General features: G+C 40.1%; 1 protein-coding gene across 1 annotated transcript; it reads right to left on the reverse strand.

Annotated features, from left to right (window-relative positions):
* Positions 1-2,808: 2,808 nt before the first annotated feature.
* Positions 2,809-7,379, reverse strand: LOC109236394 (P-loop NTPase domain-containing protein LPA1 homolog 2-like). Its single transcript, XM_019402567.1, has 8 exons — positions 7,270-7,379; positions 6,833-6,985; positions 5,760-6,064; positions 5,587-5,668; positions 4,642-5,064; positions 3,798-4,541; positions 3,485-3,601; positions 2,809-3,358 (listed from the first exon to the last, which is right to left on the reverse strand). The coding sequence occupies exons 2-8, from the start codon at positions 6,980-6,982 to the stop codon at positions 2,906-2,908; spliced, it is 2,274 nt and encodes a 757-aa protein (XP_019258112.1). The 5' UTR covers positions 6,983-6,985; positions 7,270-7,379; the 3' UTR covers positions 2,809-2,905.
* Positions 7,380-23,323: the final 15,944 nt, after the last annotated feature.

Consider the following 23,323-nt stretch of genomic DNA (forward strand, 5'->3'; position numbering starts at 1 on the left):
AGCTCGAAACTTGCAAAATGCCTTTTTATGGAGCACCACAGCCTTCGCAAAAAGGGGAAAAGTTAGACCTAGAACAGCAAGGACAAAGCGCAATTCTAAAAGATAGCCGACGAGCCTCATCGAAGATGAAAGAAGCATCTGGGTCGGGGCCATGTTCAATCCCTGCGAGGCATTCTCGAAAGATGTCATGCCCTTCATGGCTCGCCCCAACATCAGAAGATCTCATGTTCTGAGCATCTCGGATTTGCCCCTCGGAGAACTCGGGACCAGGTGGTGAGTCATCCACATTGCTTACCCCAAGTGATCCACTCGGGGCATTCTCTTCGATTTGAAGGGGCTCGGGATCGGGCCCCTCGGTCTCACCCTCCAAATGACCTCCAAGACGAGGTGCCCTCTTGCTGCCCAATGGCTCGGGGACTTTGCTCGAACTCCCCTCGGAAATTTCTTTGGTTCTAGGATGAACCGCGTATGCCGCCACCGGTTCGGCGAACTTCGAAGCACCAGTGCTTCCTCTCTTACGAGCTACCAACAGGCAGTCGTCATCTTCTTCCTCTTCCTGGTCCCGAAGGCGTCGGGCCGTGCCTGGAGATAAGGCCACAGTATCGGCCTTAGGCTTTCGAACCGTGTTTTTCTTCGAAGTCGGTGTGGTTACAGACGACCCCCTTTTCCTTTTCTTTTCTTTTAGAGGCTTTGGGATTTCTTCTTCGCCGGTCGGAGATGGCCGCATAGCAACAGTGTCTCCGAGGACTGCATATAAACAAAGTAAGCATTTTGCTGAGAAATACAAGTAAATAGACAAAAAAACTCACCATGATTTTTAGCCTACCATTAGCCCTTGGCCAGGTCACGCCAGCAGCGCTCCGAGTATGAGGAAGTAGAGGCCCGTTTTCGAACCCAGCCTTCGAGGTCTGGGACCGCCCCAGGAAACCAAGCAATAGTTGCACCATCGGAAAAGGTTTAGGTCGAGAATAAGATAAAATCTGTGGAGAAAAAGGGAAGCAGGGTATAAAGTAATCATCGATAAACATGTACTCACGTTTCATGTTCCACTCCTCGGGGAACAACATCCAATCAGCAGGAATCAGGTCGGAGGTCCTGACTCGGACAAACCGGCTCATCCACCCTCGTTCTTTGTCCTCATCGATACTGGAGAAGAGAGATTTTAAGGATCGGCGTTGCAGTTTTATCAAGCCACCTCGATACAGTCGAGGACTGTACAGTCTGATCATATGGTCGAGGGTGAAAGGCATCCCCTCGACCTGACTCGAAAAGAATCTAATCAAATGAACGATTCGCCAGAATGAAGGGTAGATCTGGCCAAGCGTCACTTGGTATCGTTCGCAAAAGTCAAGAATAACTAGATCTATGGGACTAGAGCTGGAATTGCGTGGCCCAGCGTGAATGGGTAGGTATACACGCTTAAGTACCCCGCTTTATATGTAGTGATATCCTCCTCGGGGGAAGGGATCACTAAGTCTTTGTTCTCCCACTTGCAGTCCTTCTTTACTTGCTCAAGCTCGTCCTCGGTTATCAAACAGACATATCGAGACATGGGCTCGCATCGGACTGGTATCGATACAGGTTTCTCGATCTTGAAATCGAATGTTATTTCACATGGTGGGGGAATGCACTCCTCAATACGAGGGGGCACTACCGCTTTACTCTTGGTCGGTCGAGAAGATGAAGAAGCTTTTTCTTTTTGGGGAACCGATTTAGATGCCATAGCCATTAAAATGCGGAAATTCAAGAAAATAGAGAATGTTGATAATGAAGTAAGAGCTAATAGAAGAGAAGGAAGAATTCGGGGAAGTTGAAAGAGCTAATGAGACTTTGAGAACAATATGAGAATAAAGTTTGCAAGATTGTGAAGTTAATCTATTTATAGAGGCCATTTAAGCGTACTTAGGAAGCCAAATAGCCGATTGTCAGTCGCCTCCAATTAATGACTTTGGGAACAGCATGAAAAGCAACCTTTTAGTCACTTCAGCCGCTGACATCACGAGATTGGCATCAGGATCGAGGCGTCGAAGATCAAATCGTTTCTTATCGACCTACTCTAAAAAACACGGGGACTATCTGTATCGGTCAAAATCAGAGGCCTCCGATTTATAGGCTCAAGGGTTCATCTCGAGCCCGAGTTTGGTCAAGGGCGAGTTCGAGCCCGATGGATCGGATCCGAGCTCGAAGGTAGGATGCAATGACCAAATATCAAGGTACAATGGATGCCGAAGCCGAGTACGCTCGACCCCGCAATAGTACCGTTGTTGATTTTGTAACAGAATGGGCAAGATTCCTGCCACATCCCCAAAATCTTGGCGCAAATCCCGGAATATGATTGTATAATTCTGTACTAGGCGGTTAGACAGCTATATCAAGAATATTCCTTATTGTAAATAGAAATATACCTTATTTAGGATTCCCTTATTATATATAAAGGGGACCCCAATCATTTATAACATCATCTAATCATTGAGAAATGAATATACTCCCTGCTTTTTGCCTACTGTTCATCAGAATTGTCCCCTAGCTTTACTGCTCTTACTTTACTTTTCTTGCTTGATTGTTCTTATTGCTCAAAACCCACCTCGAGGTACTAAACTCGAGGTCACTGCTGCTGAGTTATATTGGTTTGATTCACTTACTTCTTTCATTTTTACTTCATATTTCGTGATTATTAATTGATATTGAATCTAATCACGTATCTTTAAAATCACAAATCAAATTAAATTGTTACTCGTATTTTCGAGGTAAACACTACCATAATAAGAAGACTCTGTAGAAAGCTCGAAAATGCAGGAGACAATCTCGGACATCAAATATCCGGATGCACTATTTATGTACAAAGAGGTGACATTCATTCCATCAATTGTGCACAATACTTAAAAAATAAAGATATTGGATAAAATCACAAAGATAAAGAGAGATTGGCAAAACTACTACCTTGGATTGCTTCTGAAAAACTGTAAACATTTGTGAAGTCACCATACTGCCCATCGGTTGGAATGCTGTTAGAACGTATTCTTGTCCTAACATTGTCAAAAACTGAAATTTTCTTCTCATTCTTCTCTCCAAGGAAAGAAGAGTAGAAATCTGGAGGTGATTCGAACAGCATTTCACTTTTACTTCTGAAGTGATCAGTATTCTGTTTATACTTCTGTTCTTCTATTTCGTAACTTTCATCAGGTAGCTGGTCTCCTGAAAGCGGAATCATCTTTTTATTCGACCCGAATTTATTATATATGTCTTTGTCTTTGTCATCATCATCAGTCGAATAACCATATTCTTGAATATCAAGCACAGCAAGATCATCATACTCTTCATCTGATTGGGTATAGTCCTCATCCACTGAACCATCCAACTGTGAGGAAAGTTCCAAAAGTTTATTAGAAAAGAAGAGAGAATCAAATTCTCTTCACAAGAACCAGCTAAAAGTAATGAAACGGAATGAAATATAGAATTTTTAATGAACATTCGCACATCATACCTCCCCATCTATTTGTACGGAGCCATCATCAGTAAGACCCTCATCACTGTCTATCATAGGTGGCTCATCTACCTCTTCATCATCATCACTACCATGTACAGATTGTTCCTCTTTGAGCTGTAATTAAAGCAGGAAAACATGAATGTAAGATACACTTCTTAAAACTAGAAGCATAATGTGCATAAACGAATCTGGACCTGCCATGTTCACTAGATTCATGCTGAACTAACTGGTTAAAATTCTAAGAGTACTCTAAGCAAAGTTTTGGTTGTAACTAAGCTCATGAGAAAGCCACCATGATTTTGTGACATACCTCCTTTGCATGTCCTTCAGAAAACCTTGGAGAGGCGCAGCAAGAAGAAAAATACCTACTGCCATTGTCTGTCAGCTCTCCTCTTGATTCATCAAAACTACCGGCGTGACTCGTACCGCCACCAGTATCATTGAGCCAAGCACTAATCCCAAAATGGCCAAATTGCAGATTAATAGGTTCAGCTTTACCAATATGGAGTGGTCCATACACAGGTGTCGCTGTTCCATCAGCGAAGGAAGGGTCGAGAATAGTCTTTCCATCAATACCTAATGTGTAAACTGGCCAAGCCGTTGCTACCGATCCATCATCATTCACAAGAGCCATCAACTGTCTAGAAGAACCCTGTCTCTGAATTAGTTGATACATCCCCTTAGAGCTAATGCAATTGGCAGCACACTGATTCCTGTATTCCTCATCAATGATAGCAGCTGTGTTGGTAATTGGATCATAAAGTTGTTCCCCCGCCTCATGCCTCCGTAAGCAGCTGAAAACTGTCGCATGAATAGCGGCCACACTTTTATCAACATTGGTGTTATTAATCTTTGGCACCAAATGTTTATCAGCTCGGTTACAGAGGTATTCTTGTATTGTCCGAATGTTGCGTATATATTTAGCGTACTTGTTTTTTGCAGGATCCAGAGTCATGTACTTTGCACGTACTGCGAACCGTTCTAAATGTTTCTCTTCATTCGCAATGTAGACCATAACAGGTATGATCGAGGGGTGCTTCTTCATTAGTCCCATCTGCAGGTAAAAAGCAAAGTGCAATCAACTTAGTTACTATCTAAAGTGAAAACCGTTAAAGATAAATAGCCAAATACACAATTTTGAAATTAACTCTTACGACAAAGTTAAGGCTCAGATGAACGCCCTCCACAACCACTGATTCTTTCCGCTTTTCCCATGCAGTGATTAATTGATCAAGGCTATCAATTACCATCTCACTCTGTGCCTTATATCCTTCAATTGCCATTTGTTTGGAACTAATCACATCAACCGCGCTTGAAATAACCTCAAGTGGTGATTTTCCAATAGCCACACCATTTACACCATCTTTTTTTTGCCGTGGAGGGGTTGAAATAGCAGCTAGCTTATTTGCTTTATGTTGTTTTGCCTTTGCTTCAGAAACAGCTATTGGATCCAAATATTCCCCAGCATGGTAGGTTGAAGCCCAAAGTAGAGGGTTTTGCTTTTCATCTACAAAACTCCTCATCATATGTCGGATGGAGTCAGTAGACACTACAGTTGTTATTCCCAGTCTGCTTCCCTGTCAATATAATTGTAGAAGGGAACAGGAACAGAAGTCAGATGGAAAATTTATTCCTCAATCTGACGTGCCAAACTTAAAAGGTAATTAGCGAAATGCATCAGCATGAGAAAGAGATTCAAACACAAATGTCAAACGACAAGCATTCGCATACAGACTGGTTAGATGCGGCAACAAAGCTTTGTTTTATACCAATACCTAGATCTGGGTCTAAGTAAATGTCCCTACTCCACCAACTATAACTATATTTCATAATTTACAACTTACAAGTAAGTATAAGAGGGATACTAAGTAACTACACGACTTCCAATTACGGAAGTCAAAAAACGGAAACTCCAGATGACTCCAGCAAATGGTTGTATCTCAATAGAGACATTTAAGTTTCATAGTGTGGTTATGACAGACTTAGGAGGAACACAAAGCTGGTTTTCAAAATAAAATAAAAAATAAAAAAAAGAGAAGCTAGTAAAATAATACAGGATGAGTACAAAAGAAAACCAAAGTCTATCAAAGTAGTCATACCAGCAGCGCAGATAAGGTTGATTTTCCACAGCCACTAGTCCCGCATAATAGCACGGTAACAGAATCTTTTCTTTCCCGGATCCTGAAACATGTGAAGAAAAATATAGTAATACCACAACCGTCCGCAGAAAATGCATGAAATTTCACTAATCGAGCATGAAATGTTGATTTACCTGCAAGCTAAAGCTAAGTCAGCTCTCTGGTTGGGTCCCATATATTTGTATTCAGTTAGAGCATCGCAAACGACATCAAGAAAAGTTTCTCTTCTTACAACCACGGTAGTCCGCTTTTTGTATAACTCAAATGGCTTACTCTTACTTCTGTCATCCACTTCATCTAAGCATGCATCAATATAGTTATTCGCCTCGTTCGGATGAAGTCCTTTTGAATCATCCTGTCTTGAAAGCTCTCCATCCACCCGAACCAAATTATCACCCATCAATTCACTTCTTATCATTTTAAAGACTGTTCCGCTAATCTGATCATAGAAAATCAAAGAAATCAGTAACATGAAAAAGCAGTAAATTTATAATAGTCGCAGAAAGTGAAATTGGAAGGTAGACTAGATACTTCTCAAGACAAAGAAGAAACCTTTTCAGTCTAAAATTTAGATGGCATACTCTATCCAAAAACAAAACAAACACACTATGGAGCAGCATTGACGGTTAAAATATATAGCAAAAAATGAATCTTCTGAATAGATAAAGAAGACTACTATTTCCGTCCCCTACTAACTTCGAATTAAAGTTAAGTAGACATAAAAGGATTCAGGCGGAGCCATGAGACAGTAGTGGATCAAAGAAGGAAACTCCCTCTGAAAGATGTCACATTTAACAAATAGAGAAAGAGTTTAAATTATATGCAACAGACTATGTAAAAAGTATTCCTAGTAAATTTCTATGATTAACATTAATTGGTAACTCGAGGAGAGCCTTAGCGTAACTGGTAAAGTTACTGTGACCAGAGGTCATGGTTCGAGCCGTGAAAACAACCTCTTGCAGAAATACAGGGTAAGGCTGCGTACAATAGATCCTTGTCATCTGGCCCTTCCCCGGACCCCGCGCATAGGGTGAGCTTAGTGCACTGGACTGCTTTTTTTCTTTTTAAGAATTAATTGGTAACTCGATAACAATGGCGACTGACGTGTTATAATAGATAATAAACTATGTTAATTGTTAAAAATTCATTACACAGCATATAACTTAAATCCTTAAAAGAGCAAAGCAAAAAAGAGACAGCAAGGTACCTTAAACGCGTGTCGGGATTTGCATCCCATAAGCTGCAGTGTGCTCTGAAGAACAGGACGCGTATACCTGAACGACTCTTTTCCTTGCTCTCTTTTCTCCTCATCGTCCATTACCACAATGTACAACAGCTTCGTCACCTCACCTGCCATTTCCTACAACAACATCAACAAAAATATCAATCGCTTACTTGCAGACACTGGCTCATCCAATACATATGAGAATGAATACTGTAATAAAAATCGAGGTGTCTAAATATTATCACTAATGGGAATAAATTGATACTCAAATTAAAAAAAATAGAATCTAATAATAAAATTTACATTGATCAATAGTGTAACATTATGAAATGTAATTCTAAAATAGAGGAATAATATACATTGATCAATGGGGCCAGATTAAGAAAGATTGTAAGAGAAGGCAATGTGGAATATCAAACCTTTAGTCTTTAGGTGTTTTTTCAGCCGGAGAACACAACAGTTTGGTAGAACAAGCAGCACGCGTATAATATATATATATATATACACACACTAGGGGAGCTTAGAAGGGGAAGAAAAAGCAGCTTCCAACGTGATTTCGCCATGACACCAGCTGCTTCCACGCATCTGAGCTTTTATGCCTCCACGAGTACCCTTGTCATTATATATATATTATTTTCAGAATTTAAATTATATACATGTCAATTAGATTACATAGATAATATACTTATTTTTAAGATTATAAATCTCATCTTATAAAGTCATTTATGTAAATATGATGATGCAAAATTTTCTTTACTCGCATAAAAAAAAAAGCATTCCTCAATAGACTCGCGCCCTCTTGCCAACTCTCTCTAACTATTTTCTCTTCCTTTCCGCCAAGTAGGATGAATGACGGGATTTTGACCAAATTATATGTCAAGTGGACAAGTTAGGCCAAATTTGAATAGGTAAAAGCAATTGAAAAACAGATTATGACCTGTGTGCGAGTAAAATTGCGGATAAAATTATCCCCATTTGCCGATAAAGAAACGAGAGGGAGGCACGATCTGGCATGACCTTGAGTAAAGCCGAGGGGTTCCATGTATCAGAGCCCGGGAGGACGAATGGTGCATCCGAGACCAAATACGGCTGAGCATCAAGTCCGAGCAGAGTAAAGGTTCGAGACTAAGAGTAAAAATGAGTAGGCACGATAAGCAGGGAGCCGTAATATATATCCACCCTCAACCGAATGTTACGGCACGAATCTCGCCCAATATCAACTGCAGATCAATATTTACTGGGAGGAGAAGATGTTTTACCTTATTTAGGCTTGTACTAGGATTTAAGCTCCCCTACTATATAAAGGGGAGAACCTTTTCCTTTTAAAACCACTGTTGGCATGCATATCAAAGCAATAAAAGTTCATTTTTGTTCTCTAGTTATTGTTCATGGTTCTTCAACTGCTTATTTACTTAGTTGCAACCGAGCCCGCCTCGAGGGCTCAACCGAGGTTAATTTTCGGTGCTCATCCAAAAGCCAAGCTTAATTGTCCATCCCGCTTGGTTTGACGTTTTTCTTCTCTTTACTTTAATTATTTTCTGTTCATAGATCATTCGTGTTAAATTAAGTCACGTATCCTTTAAACCACGTAAGAATTTAATTCTTACTCATTTTAAGGGTAAACAGTTTGGCGCCCACCGTGGGACTAAGGATAATGGTGGTGATTTAATACGAATCTCCATAACACACATTATTTTACACTTGTTCTTTGAAGTTTGATTTCAGGTTAATCTAAAAATGTCAAAGTCTGCTCACTTGAACGTTGACACCGAGTCAGGCCACCACGGTGAAAACAATAACTCGGTACCTAGCAATGACGTACCCCTTGTTGATCCCATTAGTGTCCCAATCGCTGACCCGGTTGCTCACAGGTTGCCATCAACATCAACCTGTCCACTGATCCTGAAAATAGCATTCGCGGGGCACCCCGGTCGTCGGCTCAAGAAGCACCCGAAGGGGGAGGTGATGGAGTCATCTTGCGATTGATTTTTGAAATGTTTCAAGCTCAGCAGGAGGCAATAGCACAGCTACAGACCTAAAGTCATACCCAGAACAGGATCGACCTCGAGCGGGTTTGAGAAAACACTCGAAGAGATGAGCAGATTGACGTGGAACCGAATGAGTTCGGGCCCGGGGAAACTTCCGAGGTGATGAAAATGCTTGAAGCACTAACAAAGCGGGCGGAGTCTGATGAGAAAAAGATAGAGGCAAATGACAAGAAGGTGGAAACTTACAATTCGAGGGTTGATCAGATCCCGGGAGCGTCTAATGAAGGGGCTGGTTCCAAAAAATTCATGAAGAAGCCTTTCCCCCCAAGTGCCGCACCGAAGTCAATTCCAAAGAGATTTTGAATGACCGACATTCCCAAATATAACGGGACCACATATCCGAACGAGTATGTAACCACTTATACATGCGCAATAAAAGGCAATGACCTAGAAGACAACAAGTTCGAGTCGGTGTTATTGAAGAAATTTGGTAAAACCTTGTCCAAAGGAGCGATGATATGGTACCCTAACTTGCCTCCAAATTCCATTGATTCATTTTCTATGCTTGCAGATGAATTCATTAAGGGCCATGTTGGCGCCATCAAGGTCGAGACGAGGAAATCGGACCTCTTCAAAGTCAAGTAAAGGGATAACAAGATGCTTAGGGAGTTCGTGTCAAGGTTCCAGATGGAGCAAATGGATTTTCCCCCGGTCACAGATGATTGGGCCGTTTAGGCATTCACTCAAGGGATCAAACCCCGAAGTTTTGTTGCTTCTCAACAATTGAAGCAAAACTTGGTGGTGTACCCGGCGGTTACTTGGGGCAATGTCCATGATATACGACTAAAAATTATATTTCTGTGTACTTTCATCTCATACCTTGTGTGGTTACGGTAGGTTACATGAGTTTTTGTAGTGAATTATGATCTGCATTCTTATGTGTAGAGGTGGGCACCGGTCGGTTCGGTTCGGTTATGAATATTATCGGTTTTGACTATCGGTTATCGGTTTACAAATATCATAACCGATAACCAAACCGATAAGATATTGTTTATCGGTTATCGGTTAATCGGTTATCGATCATTATCGGTTCGGTTATCGGTTTACCCGATAAGATAAAACAACTAAAATAGTTTCGCAATGTATAAAATAGTTTTGGTATAAAATTGTTTTGCTAAAACAATTTATGAGATTTTAATAACTGTTTTGCTAAAGCTCTTTTCAGAATTGTTCTATTTCACAAGAATTTAAATTTACTGCAATATCCAATAAAATAAACACTAACCAAAGTTTCTATCTTTCATTCTTCAACCCGAAAAATATAAACAAAAATCCCAATATCAGACAGTGACGAAAAAATAGAATATCAGTCAAATTTTCACTTTGACACTTTCTGCAAATACAAGGGATCTAAATGAATAACAAATACACGACAAATCTCACTTCAGCATTCAAACAAACTAAGAAAAATCCAGAGCCAGAATGCTTTCAAACAAACTAAGAGAAAGATGAAGATGAAGCAACTAAAAACTTACACGAAGAATCAAGATGAAGCAGAAGAATGCGGCTGAGAAATGCGACTGAAGAGTGAAGAAGATGCGACTGAAGAATCTGATGGATCTGAGAAATGAAGTGAAGATGCGACTGAAGAGTGAAAGAAAGAAGCTGAGAAATGCGACTGACGTCGTCCTGAGTCTTGACGGGATGACTGGTGAAGGCGTGATGCGACTGACGCCGGCCTGAGTCTTGACGGGCTGACTGGTGAGGGCGTGAGGCGGAGAAACTGAGAAAGAATAGGGAAATCAAATAGTGAACTATGAAGTATGAATTATGAAACCCTAGTATGTATATACTTAAGGGTAAACTAGTAAATTAGTTAATCCTTATTGGGTTATCAGTTTTACCCAATAACAGAATTTCCAAACCGAGCCCGAACCGATAACCCAATAAAAAAAAATTTTAACACGTTACCGAACCGTTAACCCAATACCGATAACCTAATAAATAATTAACGGTTTGGGTTATCGGTTTTACTCGATATATGCCCACCCCTACTTATGTGTAGGAGAAAGTTGGACGAAAAGTGAGCAAAATAAGTTGATTTGGGACCAAAAGACAAATGAAGAACTTTGCTCGTTCATTCTCACATGCATACAAGAGAGTGAACAAGCTAGCTGAGGAAAATTTGGAAAAAAAATAGCGAACTAAGCTAAAAAGGCATGGAATTGCACAAGAGATTTGGGAGGCAAAGAAAAAGAGAAGTACTTTGCTCGTTCACTCTCGCGTGCGCACGAGAGAGTGAACGAGCTAACCTAAAAAGTCTTTTCCAAAGTTGGCTTGTATTATTTCGCCCCACGCTAACCCTATTCCATATAAATAGTCTTTAAACTCACTTTCGAAGGGGAGATATTCGACCTAAGGAGGAGATCTGACCTAAGGAAGAGGAAACTCGACCTTAGGAGGGGAGTCGACCTAAGGAGGCAAGAACACTCAAGGAGCAAGGCGGAGAATTTTTCTACGAGTTTTTCACATAGTTATCAACTTTAGTATGGTAGTTTTGCATACCATTATGAATAGATAATTCTGTTATCTAGGGTTTTGATGGAACCTTTTGTAGGATGAATTCTTGATACATTTTGATATAATTGAATCTTTGAATTTTTCTATTTGTTCAACTACGTGCTTATTTTAGTTAATTGAAGAGCTCTCAATTAACGGTTCCTATTTCCTATTTATTATGTATTGCTTGAAAAAGAGGACATATTTATGTGGTTGTTGAGCAATGTCACTCCTAACGTATATGAGAGATCAGTACGGCTGATTTAAAAGCGGGATTAGAAATAATGAAGCTTTAACGTGATCATAGTAAGCGGTGACAAAGTTCAAGCTAGCATAGTTCGAAAGAATATGACTAGTATATTATTGTAGTTGTTCGAGAGAAAATTACGATAATTCGGATGCTCATGATCAGTAGACAATAATTAGGCAAAATTATAGAAGACGTAGCGGGAAGGATACCGATAATTGGGAAAATCATAACTCTAGACCTCCTTAATCTTGTTTCCAACCCTTAGTATCTCTAGTTGTTAATTTACTTTTTAATTTATTAGTCAATTAGTTAGACATAAGAATCTTGATATTATAGCTTAGAAATTATTCGAGCTTGTCTTCTTAGTGATACTTAACAGTTACAGCGAAATCTTAGTTCTCTGTGGGATTCAACTCCGGACTCTTAGACCGGATTATATTTGCAGTGACCGCTTATCCTTTTTTAAGACTAGAGTTGGGCGTGATAAAATTTTGGCGTCGTTGCCGAGGAACGAACGTGTCATTATAGCTGTATATATTGCTAGGTTTCAAGTTTGAAAATTTATTTTATTTTGTTTTGTTCTTTAATTTTCTTTTATTCTACTTTTTGATTTAAGAAACATGACATCTTGGAATTATAGGAATTTAGGTGTTGGTCATTCTACTTTTGATCCTTATATATATCGCGAAGGAAACCACCCGTGACAAAATTATTAAAATTATCCTGAGAGCGAGTTATGTGCACCAACTCAATCTTATTCTTGGAATATGTGTGGTGTGTGGTGGTCAAGATAGTCACTTTCATGGTTGTGCTTATATTTCTTATCCTCCCCCAACCCCTTACTATGATAGTTCTGTTTTTTCTTGTGAAGTTAATAGGAACAAAGAACCAGGGGAAGTTGACTTGAAGGAGATAAAAGATATGTTAAAGTGCCTTGTAGAACAAAATGATGCGAAATAAATGTAGATAGAAAGGCAAGAGTGAGTCAACTGGTTAAAACTTTTAATGCTCAACATATTAATATTGTGGATAGTAGCCAAGAGGAGCATGAATTAGATGCAGAGATTGAGGTTCTAATGGAGGAGGTCAGAGTAGAATATCAACAACCTAGCCAACTACAATTTGAGGATGTCGATGTTGAAAACATGAGACTAGATTTAGCCGAGGACATTGAGGATATAAATTTTGTTGACTCTAGTATCATTGATGTTGAGGATGTTGAAAGTCCTGAAGTTCATGTGTTTGAGAACATTGGTCTTCACTCCAAACATTTTTTCACATTGTGTTTGGATGATGATATGTAAATAGAGACATCCAAGCCAATTGAGGAGTCAAGTGATGAGGAACAAAGTGCCTACATTCTAACATTTTTCGTGCTAGAAAGACAGGATTACACATCCCATCGAAAGGCCAAGAAGCGTAGAATATTATAGTATTTTCTTGGGCCAAATAGGTTTATTCCACTGCCCTAAGAGCATAATCATAATCCTGAATTAAAACTTGGGTTCCAATTCATAAGTTCGAGGTGGAGGCAAAAAAATATTGAAATCGTACCCTAACGTTAAATCAGGCGCTTGTTGTGAGGCAACCCACCTTTACTACTTTCATTGATTTTTTATTTTTTTAAAATTATTTTTATTGTATTATTTTTTAGTATAGATTTTGATTTTCTAGGAGCATGAGAAGCAAAGCCATTGGAAAGAAGCAAAAGAGAGCAAGATGGCTGGAACTAAGTGTGGGGTGCCTACATAATAGACCAATGCCTGGGAGAAGTATAAGTACCCCATGAGTTACTAATACTTCGGCCTTTGGCTTACCAGGGAGTTTCTTTTACCCTCTTGTTATGTATGGTGCGCATTAGGGACAATGTACAGTTTTAAGTGCAGGGTGGGAGAAGACTGTCTGGGTAATTCTTATGTTATGTTTATGTATGTTTAAAAAAATAACTAGGTAGAATTAATCCCTCTTGGTTTTTCTTATGGCCACGGTTCTTTTCCAAAGGATGACCCTTTGAACCGCGCAATAGTTTTTTTTTAGGTTGAATTTTTAAAAAATTTGAACTTTTTCCGATGATGAATTTCTTAGACCGTTTTTTTGAGGGAGTAAAGTCTAAACAAAAAATACAAAAAGATTTTTCTTTTTCTTTCTTCTGTAGAACTGATAATGGAATGGAAAAATTTGAGTATCTACGCTTCTAACATGTTTTATGCCGGGACTTAGAGCTGTAACAATTGAGCTGATTATCTTTTTTGTATTCTATGTGGCCACAAGCCTTGAGAATATATGTGACTTTCTTTTAAAGCTTAAGTTCATTTGTAATAAGATGATTGTGCTTAGTTGTTTAACTTGAGTGTCGGGTCTGAACTGTCCAGAGTGAATCATGTGCATTGTATGATGTGAGGCTTGATTACGTTCTGTGCTATCCTGTGTTAGTCTAGAACGTGCCCCGTGTGTTAGGTCGAAGCTTTTTTTTCCTTAGGTCGAATATCCTCCTTAGGTCGAATCTCTCCCTTTCAAAAGTGAGTTTAAAGACTATTTTTATAGGATAGTATCTATGCTTTTCACATGTTTTATGCCGGAACTTAGAGCTGTAACATTTGAGCTGATTATCTTCTTCGTGTTCAATGTGCTCACATGCCTTGAGAATATATGTGACTATCTTTTGACGCTTAAGTTCATTTGTTTACTCTTGTGATTACTTTCCAGGTGTTGAATTAATAGGATGACGGTGCTTAGTTGTTTAACTTGAGTGTCGGGTCTAAACCGTCCGGAGTGAATTATGTGCATTGTGCGATGTGAGGTCTTGATTACATTATGTGCTATCCTATGTTAGTTTAGAACTTACCCCATGTGTTAATCGAAGCAAAATAAATAATCTTTGTGAGTCTAAGAGATGATGTAGGCATTTCTTTGATTGTCCATTGAGCTCGTATGCCATCATAAATAAAATTATTCGTAGATAGCTCATTTGAGCCTATAAACCTTTTCTTTGGCACCCACATAACAAGTTGGTTCCCTTTTTGTTCTTAATTAGATATTTATGAACCTTTACCTTCGGAAGCACTTAAGCCGCTAGAAGAGTAAGGCAGGAGTTGGGGCAGCTTTTGAGTGGAACCATAGAAAGGCCTAAAGGTGCATGTATGTTTTGAAATATCATTAGCTTGAAAACCCAAGTTTGAAGAGTGTTGGGAAAAAAATACAAAAAGAAAAGAAAATGCAAAAAGAAAAGAAAAATGAAAAAAAATAGAAAATACACCTCATATTCCTCTTAATCCAGGCTAGTGAATGCATAGTTGTGCTTAAAGAAGAAGGGCTAAATTATATATGATTTTGTAGCATTACTTGAATTGATCATGAAGAGAGTGTTTGCAAGTTAAGTGTAGTGTATTAAAATGCTTAGGAGGATTAGTCATGATACCCAAATATATCATACCCATCACTTAGCCTACATTACAACCTGGAAAGACCTCATTGATCCTAGACTTTGAAAGCTTAGATTTGTAGAGACATACACTACGGACAAGCCTATGGTACAGCCTCGGGATGCACATGAATTTCTTTGTGAGAGTAAGTGAATTAATTAGATTTATAAGTCCTTAAATTATACTTAAATGTCTATTTGAGTGTGTGGACTAATTTCTCTCATTGATTCTAGTGAGAGCACGTGATTTACAAAGAATTGGTAAAGCCCAGGCATTTTGAGTTAATACAAGAAGTAAGTCATAGTAAGGAATGTATTGGAGTCATCTTTTGAGATTAGGATATTAGAAGAAGTCGCACAAATATGTTAAATAGTCTGGGCATGGTCAAATTTTGAAGAAAGATGTCAATAGTTCTTATGTTTAGTTCTAAGTGTTGGTATAAATTATTGTCATTGGTGTGATGCTTGAGTAATTTTTGTTGAAATGTGTTTCTTGCCATTGTGCTTAATTTTGAAAGTTGCTCGAGGACAAGCAAGAGTTTAAGTGTGGGGTGTTGATAAATGGCTAAAAATGCATATTTTTCGGTGTACTTTTATCTCATAACTTGTGTGGCTACGATAGGTTACATGAGTTTTTGTAGTGAATTCTGTTCATTACATGCATTCTTATGTGTACGAGCAAGTTGGACGAAAAATAAGCAAAAGAATTTGATTCAGGACCAAAAGACAAAAGAAGAACTTTGCTCGTTCGTTCTCGCGTGCACACGAGAGAGTGAACAAGCTAGCTGAGGAAAAGCTTGAAAAAAAATAGCGAACTAAGCTAAAAAGGCAGGGACACAAGATATTTGGGAGGCAAAGAAAAAGATAAGTACTTCAGGGTATGTTTACCCCAACAGATTAAATGAAAGGTTTAAAAGAATTATGGACCAGGAGCTAAGGTTGGTCGGAGATCAGTATCAGCCATACAGCTCGGACAGAAGGAGAAATGGGCTCGGTCGCCACCCAACCAAGAATGACAGGAGAAGTGACCAAGGACCTAGCAACCGGGGTCTGATGAATAAAAACGGTTTTGACAGATACTTGGGGGCAGGGAATCCCCGAGATTATCAGAATATAACTTCAATGTGGACGCTGCAAGTATAGTATCGGCCATTGGCCGCATCAAGGAGACCAAATTTCCTAGGCCACTTCAATTCAATCCCGCACATAGGGATCACAGCTTGGTGTGTAAATACCATGGTACGCATGGTTATAGGACTAAAGATTGTCGACATCTGAGGGAGGAAGTGGCTCTACTATTCAATAACGGGCACCTTTGGGAATTCCTAAGTGAGCGAGCCAAAAATTATTTCAAAAATATGGATGCCAATAAACAAATTGAGCAACAGGAGCCGCAACACGTGATCAACACGATCATTAGGTGAGTGGATATCCCACAAGGGTCGATGATAAAACGCACCAAAGTTTCAATTAGGGATAATACATAATTACCCCATTGGGGTTGTAACAAATTTTCAAATACACCTGTTAACTTTGCAGGGGTCCTATGACCCCCTTATATTTGTTAAACATGTAATAAATTATACCTTTTGTTTCTAAGCACAATATCAACTAAAATAGTGTGTGGCAAGCACCAACTATATTTTGACACGTATTTTTCTTTTTTTAAAACTAAATAATTTCCTTTTTATTGTTATTAATTTTATTTATCTATATTTTTTTTGCATTTTATTCTTCTCCCCACCCCTCCTCCGGTTAATCCCTTTCCCCAACTAATTCTTTTTGTTTCTTCTTATTTTCTCTTTTTCAGATGTAGGAGAAAGAAAAAGAAAAATAAGATCGGTAGGTGATGGTGAGAAGAGTCACCGAAGCAAAAGTTTTCCGGCCAAAAATTTGGTAATTTCAATTGAAAGCGCCAAAAAAAATATTACATGATTTGAAATGAATTAAAAAGAAGAAGCTAAAAGTGATAATCGTCAAATATAAATCTTGAAAGTATCTTCTATGCAACGGGGATTTCGATCGAAGTTGCAGATGAATAAATGGGTATAGAATCATAGAGAAAAGAAAACAACAAAGAGAAAAGAAAAAGGAAAAAGAATAAATAAAGAAAAAAGCTATTTTGGAGCTCTTCACGCGCACCCATAAAGTGCATAACAAACAAGTGTCACGTAAGCTTAAAAGGTGTAATTTATATAGGACACCCATTTGTCTGGTTTATTAAAAAAAAAATAGGACCCCCGCAAAGTTAAAGGGTGTATCTTGTAATTTGCTACAACCGCAATGGGATAATTATGTATTATCCGTTTCTATTACAAGGGAAAAACGCATCGGGGATTACGTCCCGGAGGGGTCCATCTCGTTCAGCGACGAAGACGCCAAAGGCATCATTTAGATCACAACGATGCACTGCTAATAAACGTACTCATCAATAAATCTCGAGTTAAACGTGTGTTAATTGATCCAAGTAGCTCGTCCAACATCATTAGATAGAGGGTCGTAGGGCAATTGGGATTATTAGACCAAATCGTACCGGCAGTACGAGTATTGAACGGGTTCAACATGGCATGCAAGATGACGAAGGGTGAAATAACCCTACTAGTAAACATTGTTGGGAATACCCAGGAAACGAAGTTCAACGTGATCGAGGGGGATACGAGATTCGAACGTCTCGTTCAGGAGGCCATGGGTTCACAGCATGAGGGCGGCGCCTTCAACCCTACATCAAGCATTGAAAATTCCCACTCCGGGAGGAATCAAAAGGGTCTACGGGGAGCAACTGGCCGCAAAAGCGATGTTCGCTATCGAGGAAGTAATCCCGGTGCCCGCGGTCTCGACATCAAAAAATAGGGGACTAGTCGAATAGAAGAAAACCAAATGGCAATCAACGATCCCGACCCTGACCGAGCCGAAAAAATAGGAGGAGCACACAACAAACGAGAAGGATGATTATAGTGTCCCGATATCCTTTATAGCACCCGATGAAACCGATGCGACTAAAGCGACAATCGAGGAATTGGAGCAGGTCATACTGATCAAGTACCTACCGAATTGAATGGTATACCTAGGTACGAGGTTAACTCCCGAGCTCAGGAAAAAACTTATCGATTTCCTTAAAACTAATACTGATTATTTTGCTGGTACCACTTAGATATGACAGGGATCCCACCAGAGATGACAACTCACAAATTGAGCTCGGATCCAAAATTCCACCCGATCAAATAAAAGAGTAGGCCGCAGTTCGACATCAAACATGCATTCATTAACGACGAGGTATCTAAACTTTTGAAAATAGGTTTCATCCGGAAAGTTAAATACCCGGATTGGTTAGCTAACATAGTAATTGTACCTTAAAAATGAAATAAACTTAGAATGTGTGTGGATCATAAGGACCTAAACAAGGCATGTCCAAAGGATTCATTTTCTTTGCCCAACATCGACCGAATGATCGATGCGACAGCCAGACATGAGATACTGAGTTTTCTCGACGCCTATTCCAGGTACAACCAAAGGCAAATAGACACATACGATTAAGAAAAGACTTCTTTTATAACTAAATTTGACACCTGTTGTTATAACGTAATGTTGTTTGGGCTAAAAATGTCGGTGCCATATATCAACGCCTAGTTAACAAGATGTTCAAGGAATAAATAGGGAAATTAATGGAAATTTATATTAACGATATGTTAGTTAAGTCCCTGTAAGAAGAGGACCATTTGAAGCATTTGCAGGAAACCTTCGACATATTAAGGAAATACAACATGAAGCTGAATCCAGAGAAGTGTGCTCTCGGGGTCAGCTCGGGCAAGTTCCTCGGGTTCATGGCATCCGACCAAGGAATAGAGATCAACTCGGACAAGATAAAATCCATAGAAGATATCACCATAGTTGACGATGTCAAGGTAGTACAAAGACTAAACGGACGGATCGCCGCATTGGGTCGGTTTATTTCAGGATCGTCAGACAAGAGCCGCCGATTCTTCTCATTACTAAAGAAGAAGAACGACTTCTCTTGGAACCTTGAATTCCAGCAAGCTTTAGAAGAACTCAAACAGTATATATCGGTCCCTCCCTTGCTGCACACTCCGAAGGCGAATAAGTAGATATACCTCTACTTGGCAATTTCTGAGGTAGCGGTATGGTGTCCTGGTCCGGGAAGAAGAAGGTACATAGTTTCCAGGAAATTAAAAATGCACATTCATTGTCACCTCATATGTGTCGTGACCTCATACCCGTTAAGGAATGTTATGCACAAACCCGAACTCTCGGGCCGGCTAGCCAAATAAAGCATAGAGATTAGCGGGTATGATATGGAGTACAAACCCCGGACTGCCATAAGATCTTAAATTTTGGCAGACTTCGTGGCTGAATTTATGCTAGCCTTGATCCCCAAGGTTGAGAAGGAATTACTGCTCGCCTCGGGGACTAGCTCGAGGGTCTGGACCCTATTCACGGATGGTGTTTCCAACACAAAGGGGTCCGGGCTGGGAATCGTATTAAAAGCACCTACGGGTAACGTAATAAGGCAGTCTATTACAGCTGTGAAATTGACTAACAATGAAGCCGAATATGAGGCTATGATTGCAGGTCTAGAACAGGCTAAGAGCCTGGGGGCCGAGATGATTGAGGCCAAATGTGACTCCTTCCTCGTCGTTAACCAAGTCAACGGGACATTTGAAGTAAAAGAGGAACGGATGCGGAGATACTTGGATAAGTTGCAAGTAAACTTATGCCAATTCAAGGAATGGACTCTACAGCACGTACCTCAAGATTAAAATAATGAGGCCCTTTAGGGTCAGCGGTCGACTCCGATGAATTCAACTCCGGAGCAGTAGTGCAATTGATGAACTCGGTGATAGAAGAAGGTAACGCCGAGGTGAACTCAACAAGCTTGACTTGGGACTTGAGAAACAAATAAATAGAATACCTTCAGAAAGGGAAATTGTCATCGGATCTCAAGGAATCGAGGGCCCTACGTACTAAAGTTGTCAGGTTTGGCTTGGTCGGTGGAAAAGTATAGCGAAGATTGTTTTTCGGGCTGCTAGATAGGCGCTTGGATCTGGGGGAGACTGACTACGTAACGAGGGAAGTACACGAGGGTACTAGTGGAAACCATTCGAGAGCGGAATCCTTGGTTCAAAAATTGATCAGAGCCGGTTATTAATAGAACGAGATGGAAAAAAATGCAAAAGGCATCGTTCGAAAGTGTAACAAATGCTAGAGGCACACCCTAATGATTTATCAACCAGGAAATGCTTCGCCCGGTCCTATCCCCTTAGTCGTTTATGAAATGGGGGATGGACATCGTCGGTCCCATGCCATGGGCACCTGGCATAGCCCAATACATATTGCTCATGACCGATTATTTCTCCAAGTGGGTCGGAGCACAGGCATTCGAGAAGGTTTGGGAAAAAGAGGTCATTGACTTCATCTGGGACAGCGGGAAAGAGTTCATCGGCAGCAAGGTTAGTAAGTTTCTCGAAGACCATAAAATTAAAAAGATCTTGTCGATACCCTACCACCCTAGTGGGAATGGTCAAGCGGAATCAACAAAAACTATACTCCAAAACCTGAAGAAGAGATTGACCGACTCAAAGGGAAAGTGGAAAGAAATTTTGCCCGAGGTCTTATGGGCGTACCGAACGACTTCAAAGTCAAGCACCGGTGCAGCACCGTTCTCTTTAGTCTACGGAAGGGAAGCTCTAATCCTGGTCGAAGTAGGAGAACTGAGCATACAGTTTCAATATGCTACCAAGACGTCGAATGACGAGGCCATGGCCACGAGCATAGACTTATCGGACGAAACTCGCGAAGCCTCCCTAGTCCGGTTGGCAGCCAAACGCAATGAATGGGGAGATATTACAATCGAAGGGCTAATATTCGACACTTCCAAGTTGGGGACTTGGTATTAAGGAAAGTTACACTGCATACGCTAGACCCAAACTGGGAAGGTTCGTTCAGAGTCACCGGTATAACCGAGAAAGGCTCATATAAGCTCGAGTCAGGGAATGGTGTACAGCTACCCAACAACTGAAATGTGGCACACTTAAAGCGGTACTACTGCTATGGTATGAACACAATTTCCTTTGTAATTTATTAAGCTTTGAACTAACCGTGCAGGTATTCGGTCGAGGTCAAATTTGAGGATTAGGTCTGGAAGCACGTGTCGCACCCTTTTTCCCTTGGACCAATTTTTTCCAGAGGTGGGTTTTACGACAAGGTTTCGAACAATACAACAGTAAAATGTGCTACCCTAGCTGGGACGACCATGGATACATGCAGCTGGGGCAGTTGCTTATACTCTGCACCAGGGTGTAAAGTTCGAGTGGAATCATTAGGAGGTGATCATTCATAGAGATGGAAGCAACCCTATCTACACCAACCAGATTGTACCAGTCATCGAAAGCAGGAAGAAATTGGGGGAGAAGGGGGAACATAACACCACATTGAGTGAGTAAAAGCAATTGAGAAGGATCGATGGTGGAGCAACAAGATAAAAAGCATATTGTTGTGGACGGGATATGAACCGGGCAAGGGTCTTGGCCGAAAGCTTCAGGGGATCACAGAACCCATACGTCCGCAGTATCATGGCATGACCTTTGGACTCGGATATGAATATACTATGCAAGAATATCATAATTGGACACCGCCATGGAACGCCGATTACTATCCGCTGGAACAACCCATACCACTGCTACACCGACATTCCCCTTGACTGACATGATGTGGGGATCCGAGGAAGACAAGATTTTGGCAGGTATGAGGAAGTTGTTTCTGGAGGAGGAAGCTATGGACTGCAGTACAATTTTAGAAGAGGAGGAGGAGGAAGACCTTACTATTCAGATAGTGGGAGAATGAGCAATTCTCAAGAACTGGACTGTTGCACCATCTCGGGCCCGCCGAGTACCTGGGTTGCCTGGCAGAATCAGCATGACTTATTTTTAAACTGTTTTTGAGCATTTAAGACATTTTCAGTATTTTGTTTTGAAATAATTACTCAAGCCATCGGTCGTACTTGTTGACAATTCTAAGCTTTATTAAGACATTATTGCTTTTCGTATTTATTATTAACTTTCTACATTATTTTTAGCATAATTATTACATATCCTGATGAACCTACGACTGTGAGATGTAAAGAGACAATGCAACATCAAGAAAATGATACGGAAGATTTGGAAGATGATATAATACCTAAGGAAATTGTTAAAGAAATAGAGAATTTTGAGAAAACCAAAGTCCAACTTGGAGGAAACTGAGGCAATTAACTTAGGGGATTCTGAAATAGTCAAAGAAACTTGCATAAGCATTCATCTATCACCATCAGAGAAGGAAGAGTATATCAGGTTTCTGAAGGAATATGAGGATATTTTTGCATGGTCCTACGACAATATGACGGGGTTAAGCACATCCATAGTAGCTCATAGGCTACCTACCAACCCCATGTGTCTGCCGGTAAAGCAGAAGCTCAAAAAATTCAAGCTAGATATGAGTTTGAAGATAAAGGAGGAGGTCACCAAGCAAATTAAAGCCAAGGTACTTCGAGTGATCGAATACCCAACCTGGTTAGCCAATATTGTGCCGGTTTCGAAGAAAAATGGGAAAGTTAGAGTGTGTATTGACTATCGAGATCTAAAGAGAGCAAGTCCATGACGACTATCTTCCACGATATGATACACAAAGAAATAGAGGTATATGTGGATATTGTTATCATCAAATCTAAAAGGAGTTCAGATCACATAGCAGACTTGAAGAAGTTCTTCGACTGACTTTGAAAATACAATTTGAAATTGAACCCTGCAAAATGTGCCTTTGGAGTCCCTGCTGGGAAGTTTTTGGGTTTCATCGTCAGCCGCCATGGTATTGAGCTAGACCCATCGAAAATCAAAGTTATTCAGTGCCACCGCCAAAGAACAAGAAGGATGTGATGAGTTTTCTAGGATGCCTCAATATATCAGCCGTTTTATATCACAATCAATAGTGATATGTGAGCCGATCTTCAAGATGCTGAGGAAAGATATTGTAACAAACTGGACTGAAGAATGCCAGAAAGCCTTCGACAAAATCAAAGAGCATTTATCTAAATTGTCGGTGTCGGTCCCGCCAGAACCAGGAAAACCTCTGCTGTTGTATTTGTCCATGTTGGATGGAGCCTTTGGCTGCGTTCTGGGTAAACATGATGAAACCGGGAGGAAAGAGTAGGCGATATATTATTTGAGTAAGAAGTTCACACCTTTCGAGGCTCGTTATTCTTTGCT

Source organism: Nicotiana attenuata, unplaced genomic scaffold, assembly GCF_001879085.1.
Source record: "Nicotiana attenuata strain UT unplaced genomic scaffold, NIATTr2, whole genome shotgun sequence".
Taxonomy (NCBI): Eukaryota; Viridiplantae; Streptophyta; class Magnoliopsida; order Solanales; family Solanaceae; genus Nicotiana; species Nicotiana attenuata.